General features: G+C 44.3%; 1 protein-coding gene across 1 annotated transcript; it reads left to right on the top strand.

Moving 5' to 3' along the window:
* The first annotated feature begins 568 nt into the window (after positions 1–568).
* LOC124146717 (mucin-2-like) lies at positions 569–10,057 on the top strand. Its single transcript, XM_046517149.2, has 3 exons — positions 569–629; positions 3,085–3,207; positions 5,862–10,057. The coding sequence occupies exons 1-3, from the start codon at positions 569–571 to the stop codon at positions 9,578–9,580; spliced, it is 3,903 nt and encodes a 1,300-aa protein (XP_046373105.2). The 3' UTR covers positions 9,581–10,057.
* The last annotated feature ends 1,337 nt before the right edge of the window (positions 10,058–11,394 follow it).

Raw genomic sequence — 11,394 nt, forward strand, 5'->3', positions numbered from 1 at the left:
CACAATCATAGGTTTCTGGCGTGCCCAAGGGACGCAACTCTGTATAGTGAATTGCGTCGCCTTAGACGACAGGGCCATCCGTGCCCCTATCGCCAAAAAATCTAATTCATACCAACATACATAGTTCTTGTATTCTGACTTTATTATTTCTTTGCTCTCATTACGACAAATTCGACATTGACGTTTCTGACTTTTTCAAAACTATTTCCTTCCATTCAACAAGCTGTTTAATACCTGACCATACAGGAATATCATAGGAATGCGGAGGTACGAGTATTCGGACACGATGTATGACTGCTTGAGTGACAGATCCACGTCAATAGGTCCTGGGTTATGCAACTTGTTTCAGGCAATGTATTACCAGCATTCTACCTTACATTGTCCTGTCGCCCAAGCTCAGTCTGCATAGACTGTCTAATTAATAATAGGGTCATCTGAACTTGTGGGTAGGGGTCACTTTCTCCACTGCGTCAAGGAAGTCAAATAAGATTAATCAGAGGTTGGAGTACTGGGTAAATATAACGCGGAACATCAGTTGAGGCTAGTTGCTGTTGGTGTTGTCACGACAATGGCCAGGAGAGACGTTGGCTGGACAATTGGCTTAATTATTGGAGTAGCGATAGCTCAAGGTAGGACCTACGTATTATTATTTCTTATTGAGTACTATGTCTGTATGAAATTTAAAATATAAATTCTACTCGAATAAAATATACTAAAAACCTCGTTCGTGCAAACCTCGTTTATCCGGATACTTGTCTTTCCGATCGATCTTGTTTGGAATGTCGAGGTGAGGTGAAATGGGGTTTAACGTCGCTTTCAGGATTACTGTACACACATTGCGACGTGCATGCACGTGTGTGTGTGTGTTTGGCTGTTCGCACTAGTCCGGGCAAATGCTGTTTTTATAGTGCTAGCCCACTGAGATACCATGCCACAGTTGCACCATGCTTACCCACCTCAGGCACTTTATACTGACTCCGACCGGTCCTTGCCGAGCACCGGGCAGGGTAACAACAAGTACCATCTGTTACCGTCTTTTGATGTATCGCGGATGGGGATCAAACCATCGACCTTCCGCTCTCCGGGCAGACGCTCTATCCACTAGACCAAGGAAGCGGCCCTAGATTCGCTAATACGACATTTTATTCGTCCGGATGATTAAAGTCTGAACCGGACCTCCCGGGTAACGAGGTCTCACTGTATTACCTCACGTACGGGGTTATTATCAACAGTCAACAGATGAAGATCAATAGGAACGCACATAGAACGTTTCCATGTCAATATTAATACAAAACGCCAGCGCCCGAGTATGTCCGCCGAAACAGATTAACGCCAGTTACTTGATAACAGGGGATGGGTGGCCCAGTCGTCTAAGGCGCCGCGATTCGCGGTGCAGAGTTGCTTCCCTTGGTAACGCCAGAAACCCATGATTGTGGGCTCGAATCCCGGTTCGCCCCGATTATGTTTCTAGCTTTGTCAGCACCATCACCGTGCTCGTGGGTTTCACCGAAGTGGTAAACGTCTAAGACCTGCATCACTTCGGGCTTTCCTCCCACATTAAGCTGACACGCCATGATATAACTGTAATACTGTTAAAAGCGGCGTTAAACCCAACTCACTCACTCACTCACTGCTAACATCAATGTTTTCATGAATGTTACAACTATGTCAAAGTACCCCAGTCACCAGAAGAGGCAAGCATGTTATCAAGAAATGCTCTGTCGTATCCCTGTATTTCTGGCACAGCACTTGTTTGTCCGGGTTGTTTACAGACTGCCGTCGTATGGCAGTAGTTCTGCAGTGCGGCGTCAGGAAACAAACAAACAAACAAACACTTACATTTGTATGCAAATTGTGTGAGTGGCATGTACTACCGGTGGGGCAGGACATGCTTTCCATTTTCGGAAACATCTGGTGTCATCCATTATTTTCAGTGATCCAGGACCCCGTTCCACAAAGTGATCTTAGCGCTAAGTCGATCGTAGCGCCCATTCTTTAACCCTGACTTACGACAATCGTAGCGCTAAGATCGCTTTGTGAAACGGGTCCCAGTCCCAAATTTTCATCGCTAATTTGCCTTTACGCCCAATGGAATCTGTGTCGGCGGATAATCGAGACTGGTTATTCTCTGGCCTTGACGTTTCATTTGTTTCACGTGTTTGTGACGGGTGCCACCGGTGATGCAGGAGACGCCCACATGCGCGAACACTATTTTATAGTGATTCATGAACACATGTTTATGATATATTCGGAATCGTACAATGGAATAATCTGCTTTCAACCATATATATTATGATTTTGCAAAGGGTTTTGACGCTTTTGTTATTATTCATACCAGTAGTAGAACGTTACCTATCGGCTCGAAAAGAACCAGTCCATGTTCACGCACAATGAATTATATGCACACGTAATGGTACAAGACCAATTTTAAAGTTTAAGAATGACAACTTGCTGTTCAGAATTAGGTGGACGGATCCGCTGATCGTGGGTTCGAATCCCAGACTTGTCCTAATTCTTAGGCTGTCGGAACACTGCCAATGCTCTTGAATTTCAATGTGGTGATCGTGTACGTCCTGCATAACTTGGGGTTTTCCTAGGGAAAGAGTGAGTGAGTATTGTTTTACGCCGCTTTTAGCAATATTCCAGCAATATCACGGCGGAAGACACCAGAAATGGGCTTCACATATTGTACCCATGTCAGGAATCGAACCCGGGTCTTCGGCGTGACGAGCGAACGCTTTAACCACTAGGCTACCCCATCGCCCCCTAGGGAAAGACATGCATACTCTTACCGCGAACACCAGGTGTCATCACCGATTTTCAGTGATCCATTCACATAAGTTTCACTGCATTTTACGACCAATGGAATCTGTTTCATCAGATATTCGAGACTGGTTTTCCCTGGCGTTGACGTTTTGTGTTGATAGTGAATCGGGTGGTCAGGATCGCTGACTTGGTTGATTCATGTCAAGGCACCCCGATGGCTTGAGGATGCTCATAATATCAGTCACTGCTCTTGCTCCGATGAAGTTCTGTTCAGATTGAAAACACAACTACATGTGCGCTGTTTTATGTTGTTTTCAGCGTCGAGTCAATGTACATCCGGGACATGCGCCAACGGTAACTGCAAGTGGGGGTACACAGGCTACGTGTGCGAGTGTGACGTCGGCTATCAGAATCTCTACGGCAATCAATCTGTATGCGTCGGTGAGTTACTTCAAATTCCCTGTTTGTAAGCCTTTATTTGATGTTTGGTAATAAGCATCCGAAAAATCTTACCTGGGGCGTGAAACAGACCCACCGACTAACGCGTGATAGTCACCCGCACATACTTATGTTAAGTATGGGACTAAGTGTAGTCGTAACGCTACAATCTCTTTGTGAAACGCTCACTTGCCCAAAGCAATCTTAGCGCTACGACTGTCTGAAGTCTATGTTAGAACATGATCGCCGTAGCAAAGATCACTTTGTGAAACGGGGCTCATAGCACACTTGCTCAAAGCGATTTTCGAACAACGAGTATCGTAAGTCTATGTGAGAATATGGCAGTTACGATAGCCGTAGCTAATATCGCTTTGTGAAACGGGGTTCAGAGCCCACTTTGCTCTAAGCGATCTTAGAACCACGACTAACGGAAGTCTATGTTACCATATGAGAGTCACGATCGCCGTAGCTAAAATCGCTTTGTGCAGTTGGACCCTGGACTACCCTCTGTGCTCTGAAGTCGACATCACGAGTACTTTATTCAGGGATTAGGCTGCCTCGACGAATTGTAAATGAAGATATCTGAATCGTCGATGGACTGTTGGTCTGTTGTGTTGCAGAGACATACGCATGAGTGAGTGAGTTGAATTTAAACCCGCTTTGGACAATATTTCAGTTATATCACGGTGTGTAAGTTTTATGTGGGAGGAAAACCCGAAGCAGATTTTGGCCGTTTGTCATTTTGGTGAAACCCACAAGCACGGGTACATGTGGACAAACATGAAAACATAATCAAGGCGAACTTGGATTCAAACCAATAATCATGTGTTTCTGGCAAGCCTATGCAATGTCCTTTATAAGGAAGTGGGTTGGACGTCTCTTTGAATAGTTTATCAGTTATATCACGGCATGTCAGCTTAATGTTAGAGAACAATGACCTACGGTCATAGGATACTGGCACACCTAAGGGACGCAACTCTGTACAGCGAACTGAATCTCCTAAGACGAATGAAACATTCATGGTCTGATGAAAAACAACTGATATAACTTATATTTAAAAGGCAGTTCTCTTCAAAATAAAAGCATAAAAAACCTGTCCTCTCCAGATATGAGACAAGGTGTCCACGAAAAGGTTAGCGTATCCTGCTCTTCCGGTGGCACCTGTCATAAAACACATGCATCACAGGCAAATACATTTACCTTTCCTTTTCACCCGTGAAGATCCGGGGTAGAATAGGTCTTCAGCAACTCATGCTTGCCCTAAAAGGCGACTATGCTTGTCGTAAGAGGCGACTAACGGGATCGGGTGGTCAGGCTCGCTGACTTAGTTGATGCATGTCATCGTATCCCTATTGCGTGGGCCGATGCTCATAGTGTCAATCACTAGATTGTCTGATCCAGACTCGATTATTTACAGACCGCCGTCATATCGCTGGAATATTGTTGAGTGTGGCCATAAACAACAAATAAACAAACAAACGAACCTTTCCTTTACAGATTACGATGAATGCAGGTTCAACACGATGTGTCCTGATGGTTGGTGCGTAAACTACGACGGGTCCTATGAGTGTAAATGTAACTATGGATTTAAACAAACTCCCGACAGGAAAGGGTGTGCGTGTAAGTATTGCAGATGTATTTATTTCATCAATATCGATCTTTATAATTTATTATGATTTAAGGAATGATTCATACTGTCTTCTCGTTTCATGTTTTTTATTAAACTGCCGGGCAAAAGGAAGTGTAAACCTATGTTTGAAGGTGGCTAACATGAAACAAACAAGGAATGGTTACTTGTATTCGATGATAATGTACGTGGATTATAGTTGTGGATTGGACATCGCATTTGCAGTGTTTCGAGGACTGTTTTCAGCCTGTCAGATACAATTTATAAGTGTATACTTTCTTTGGCCCGACGGGGCGGTCGGATTAGTGGTTAAAGCGTTCGCTCGTCACGCCGAAGACCCGGGTTCGATTCCCACATGGGTACAATGTGTGAAGCCCATTTCTAGTGTCCCCCGCTGTGATATTGCTGGAATAATGCTAAAAGCGGCGTAAAATCAAACTCACTCACTCACTCACTCACTTTGGCCCGACATTTAATGTATTTATTCACATAGGTATATCTTTAATGTTGGCACTAGGAACGGGACATATATTTGCAATTTGTGTGGCGGGATAGCATTAATTGAATATGATATTTGTTGACTGAGGTTGATATACGTACATAAGAGTTGACATCCACATATTCTCTTCCTTATGTATATCACTTCTAAATGCCTTTCTAAGTGTCTTTTTGTTTGAGTTCTGAGATACCAAACTATGTGCTTGGTCACTCAACATATATCATGTAACTTGGTGTCGGAACCAATGCCTTTTTATTGTCAATATATAAAACATAAGTCAAGCCTATAATAAGGTACTTAGAACATGCTACTGTGTGGAATCCAAGTCAGAATAAGTCCCATGTTTCTGAAAAAGATACATAAAATGGAGGTCGGGAGGTCAGGCTCCGTGACTTGGCTGATTGCCTGCCAATGTTACTCAATGGCTGCTCACGCTTAGAGTCCCTGACTTCCTGAATGAAACATGCTTATTTACAGGCGCCTCATTCACTGATGTGTACTATTCATCCCACGTTAATTGTTTATTTTCAGATGACAGCAGCACTCCATTTACGAACACGTATGCATTTAGAAATTTCCTGACGTCGATTGGATACACGAATCCAGATATGTACCTGGCACCAACACCTGCAAAACCTCAACAACATCCACAACCTCCAGAAATCTACGCACCGCAATCTCCAGGATTCCACGCACCGCAACCTCCAGAAATCCACGCACCGCAACCTCCAGAAATCCACGCACCGCAACCCCACAACCTTCATTACGGCTCACAGCAAAACCCCAGCCAATACAACCCAAGGTCCAACCCCAGCCAATACAATCAACAGCAAAACCCCAGCCAACGCAGTCCTCAACCACCTACAACAACACCAATGCCAGTAGATGCGGATCCTACTGATGCTCCCCCAATAGAAGAACCAACTCCAGTAAATCAAGGAATTGACCAAAACCTACAGATGATGTGGGAGGATCCCTATGGACCACAGCGCCCAGTGTTTTTGGACAGATCCCCTGTTCCGACGAATGTTCCAAGAAGTCTACCACCACCTTCAAATCAAGCTCCCAATCCGCAATCACCACCACTGCCGGAGTCCAATGCTCCTATGACATTTCCAAATCAAGTTCCTTCATTTACAAACCAGATTACCGATTTTCCAACGTCTCAAAATCAACAATCGTGGATCGAAGCTCTTGGCCCTCAGAGACCAGCCTTCCTGGATCAACCACTAACACACCCACCTCATCAGGTAAACGACCCTACAGGACAGTTCTATCAGCAGGGTCCTCCAATGAGAGGCGATCAAGGTTTTGTTCCAACTGATGCTATGGGTTACCCTGTGTCTGTTCCTACGCAGGAACATGTCCTTTGGAACTCTGATCCCCAGCAACAATTTCCAGTTAATTACGGTCCTAATCCTAACACAGGTGAAGTTTTAGTTGCTCCGCCTAACCCTATTCCTGGTGCTGAGCAAGTGCCAAACATGCCTCTCTCACCCGAATACACACAGCCACCAAATAACTCACCTTATTTCTATTCATACCCGACTCTTGACATCAATACAGGAACTCCACCTTCAAACTTCCAAATAAACCCCCAGTCAGTACCAATGGCTTCATCCGACGTACCGATAGTATCGCAGTCTATGAGCCAATACCAAGTGCCATTCTCACAGGCAAATCCCTACATGCCCCCAAATCCATATCAGAATCCTGAAAGCAACTTTGGTCCAGAGTACAACCAATGGCAACATCCTTACCCTTCCTACCCAACGTATGACCCATATCAACAAGTTACATATGGAGACACAAAGCCAATTAGCTCAAACAGTCAACAAACAGGCAGTCAGGTTTCTCCATTAGTCACAGATGCATTAGGAAATGAAGAAAGCGTTTCACAACTCTCGATAGCTGGGGAAATCCCGCCTACTGCACTATCAACGACGTCTTCTCCAACAAGTGAAGCTGTCGCAACGACCTTGACTCTGACTACAACAGAGATGGACGTATCTACTGTGGTCCTAGACACAAATGCTGTTGTAGCGACTGATGCTTCTGCACCGACACCCGTTCCTGATTCCTCCACTACAACATCTGTCACTACGCCTACCACAACAACAACAACAACAACATCTGCCCCTGATACTTCCACTACAACATCTGTCACTACCCCTACAACAACAACAACAACATCTACCCCTTCCACAACAACACCTGCTCCTGATACTTCCACTACAACATCTGTCACTACCCCTACCACAACAACAACAACAACAACAACAACATCTACCCCTTCCACAACAACACCTGTCACTACCCCTTCCACCACCACAACAACTACAACAACAACTACCCCTGATACTTCCACAACATCTGTCACTACCCCTACCACAACAACAACAACAACAACAACATCTACCCCTTCAACAACAACACCTGTTACTACCCCTTCCACCACCACAACAACTACAACATCTACCCCTGATACTTCCACAACATCTGTAACTTCCCCAACCACCACAACAACAACTACAACAACATCTACACCTTCCACAACATCAACATCAACTACCACAACCACAACACCACCTGTATATGATACAACCGGATCGGGTGCATCTACCTGGGTTAAACAGACGGGCCAGAATCTACAAATAAGTCTTGGAGTTGATTTGTCCGATACCCCTTCATCGGTTGCTGCAGCAACAGCACCCGCGGCCTCATTTGCGATACAAGCAACAGGTGTTCCCAATGACACCGTCCCAGTAACTGATGTTCCTTCAGTTGACGCAAAGACAGTCACATCAATGACAAAAGGCACGATCGTATACGCTGCATCAACACCAACGTCAACCAAAGCCCCCGAGGACCAGGGGAGTACACGACAACGGATAACTGTCCCCGTGCTGCCAGTAAACAATGCCAGATTTGACCTAACTAACTCGCAAGTCTCAAACAATGTCCCAGTAAGACCGCATTCGCCAAACATTATCCCCAAACAGTACATTCTAAAGATTCCATCAAAGAATACACCCCCACAAATGACTAGGCCGAGTCAGCAACCAAGACCAAATTACCCCCCAAGGCAGCAACCAAGCTCAAATTACCCCCCAAGGCAGCAACAAAGACCAAATTACCCCCCAAGGCAGCATCAAAGACCAAATTACCCCCCAAGGCAGCAACAAAGACCAAATTACCCCCCAAGGCAGCAACAAAGACCAAATAACCCCCCAAGGCAGCAACCAAGACCAAATAACCCCCCAAGGCAGCAACAAAGACCAAATAACCCCCCAAGGCAGCAACAAAGACCAAATAACCCCCCAAGGCAGCAACAAAGACCAAATTACCCCCCAAAGCAGCAACAAAGACCAAATTACCCCCCAAGGCAGCAACAAAGACCAAATGACCCTCCAAGGAGACCCATCGTTACTGACACAAAGTCCACTCAGCGTACACCGCAGTCCCAAGTCATTCGTCAAGTCAAATACCCGCCTAACGTACAACACCCAGTAAGGATACAGAACCAGCCCCGAAAGACGAACCATCCTCTTCAGCTCTACCCGACACCCAGACAATACCCGGTAACTACCCGGAATCATTACGTACTCAACACAAGGAGCCGACCTGGTCAACAGACGAGGCACTTCCAACCGGCAAAACAGCATACTACAATATCACGACCTCCTTCTCGCGTTCCTGTGTATCCAAAGCGGCAACAGACACTCAACCTGCCTCAAAATCAACCCAAATACCCACAGAAGCAGCATTCCACCATACCACGACCTCCTTCTCGTGATGTTGTGCATCAAATGCGGCAACAAACACTCAACCTGCCTCAAAATCAACCCAAATACCCACAGAAGCAGCATTCCACCATACCACGACATCCTTCTCGTGATGTTGTGCATCAAATGCGGCAACAGACACTCAGCATGCCTCAAAACCAACCACAAAATCCACACGAATATATTGGCTCCATTCGAACGCCCCAGTTCACACGAAGAGGGTTCAACTCTGTTTCTAGCGTACAGTCCCCTGTTGGGACCTGGACTAACACGGGTGAAGGACAAATGTACAAAGGGTATGGAGCAGGATCTGCTATGCAGGGTTCTCACCGAGCAGTTCTGGCTCGTCCCACCACATCGCGGGCGCATGACAGTTGGATGAACGCTGACACAGCTAATCAAGCAAATTCGTTTGCAAATAATGACGTCTTCATGTCGCTTCTATTTTCACAAATGTTGAATTAGGATATCTTTTAAACGAAATACGGAAGTTTATTTTATCTTCGTTATCGCTCTGTTATTAGCAAGGTTATCATGGAAATAATGACAAAAATAAGTATTTGTCTCACAAACCCGTCAGCCCCAACACAATGTTATTTCTCTTACTGATATTGGATTAGCAATACATTCCTTGATATAGTTATATTTATATTAGAACCCATTCCCTATCTTCCGTAACAAAACACCCTGTAGCAAAAATACCTGTCCAATAAGAACTAGTCCAAGGGTGCTTACTGGTGTGTTTTTTAACCTTGTACATCCACAATTATGATTGTAAACAAACTGTAACATATTCTAAAAAGCCAATAATTCAACTCATTTCATGTCCATATTTTTTATTTCCTTATTTATTGCCGGTTTACCATTTCATTCAATATCATGTTGTGTGATATCTTACGTGCAGTCAGTTCCATCGTTCACAGAATAAATACAGTCTGGTTATGGAATCCCAATCTTTTTTGTTTCGCAAATATACAACGTCAACGCCAGAGATTAACCAGTCTCAATTATCTGCCGAAGAGAAAAATATATGAATGGAGCACTGAACATCTGTGATGACACAGGGTGCGTGAAATTAAAATCTTAACACAGGTAGGCTTAGACATGTTCAACAAGAATGGTGGCAGCAACCAGAGTAGGGTTGTTATCTGAACCGGGAGAGCAGAACATGCTTACCTTATTCGCGAACACTTGGTGTCCTCACTATGTTTCTATGAGATATTGCATTTGCCAGAGTCTGGCTGTTTGGTTACGAGTGGCCCAATCGTCGAAGGCACCGTTATTCGCTGTGCCGAGTTGCGTCCCTCTGGCACGCCAGAAACCTATGCTTGTGGGTTCGCATCCCGGTTCGCCCCGATTATGTTTCTAGGTTTGTCAGCACCATACCCGTGCTCGTGGGGTTTACCTAAGTGTTAAATATCTGAGATATGTAACACTCTGGACATTCCTCCCACATTAAGCTGACACGCCATGATATAACTTTTAATATTGTTCAAAGCGGCGTTAAACCCATCTCTCATTTACTCACCCATTTGCTGATTTTTAGTGATTCATTCCTACAATTTTCGTCATTATTTTGCCTTTTACACCCAGTGGAACCTTTTTCGGTAGATACTCGAAACTGATTATTTTCTTGCGTTGTCGGTTCATATTTATATCATTATACCTAGGACAATTATTTGTTTGTTTGCTGTATAACGCCGCACTGCCAAGTTTATTTGTTCCTTGTCTTTTGCAAGTGTTGTTTGTTTTTTAACGCCGCACTTAGCAATATTCCAGCTATATGACGGCGGTCTGTAAATAATCGAGTCGGGACCAGACTATCCAATGATTGATACCATGAGCATCCATCCACGCAATTGGGATACGATGACATGCATCAACCAAGTCAGCGAGCCTGACCTACCACTAAAACTCTTTTTGAACAAGAGTCGAAAGACGATCTCCTTTATTTCTAGTTCAAATGGGTAAATTAGTGGAAGGGAATTGACTATTTAACCATTCTTGAACGATATCATGTACATTCACGCCCGGTTCCAAATTAAACTAAGAGGTGTCTACACTACAGTGCGTCTACATTATATTTCAAAACACAGTAGGTTAATAGCCTATTCCATATATACTGTTCATCTTACCTCCATGTCAGAATCTTGAGATCTGAATCATTCACGTCATCTTGATAAAATGCATATTTTTTATTATAAAAAAATATATACATTTCTGAGCGGTAAAAATCTCTTACACCAAGCTACGAAGCAAAAATATGAACGTTGGTTACG

This window comes from Haliotis rufescens, unplaced genomic scaffold, assembly GCF_023055435.1.
Source record: "Haliotis rufescens isolate VD_foot unplaced genomic scaffold, xgHalRufe1.0.p SCAF_10, whole genome shotgun sequence".
NCBI lineage: Eukaryota > Metazoa > Mollusca > Gastropoda > Lepetellida > Haliotidae > Haliotis > Haliotis rufescens.

Excerpts from the sequence above, each read along its gene's own strand:
- LOC124146717 (XM_046517149.2), top strand. The coding sequence starts at position 569 with ATGGCCAGGAGAGACGTTGGCTGGACAATTGGCTTAATTATTGGAGTA. Across the intron at positions 630-3,084 it reads TGGAGTAGCGATAGCTCAAG|CGTCGAGTCAATGTACATCC; the intron begins GTAGGACCTACG and ends TGTTGTTTTCAG. Across the intron at positions 3,208-5,861 it reads CAATCAATCTGTATGCGTCG|ATGACAGCAGCACTCCATTT; the intron begins GTGAGTTACTTC and ends GTTTATTTTCAG.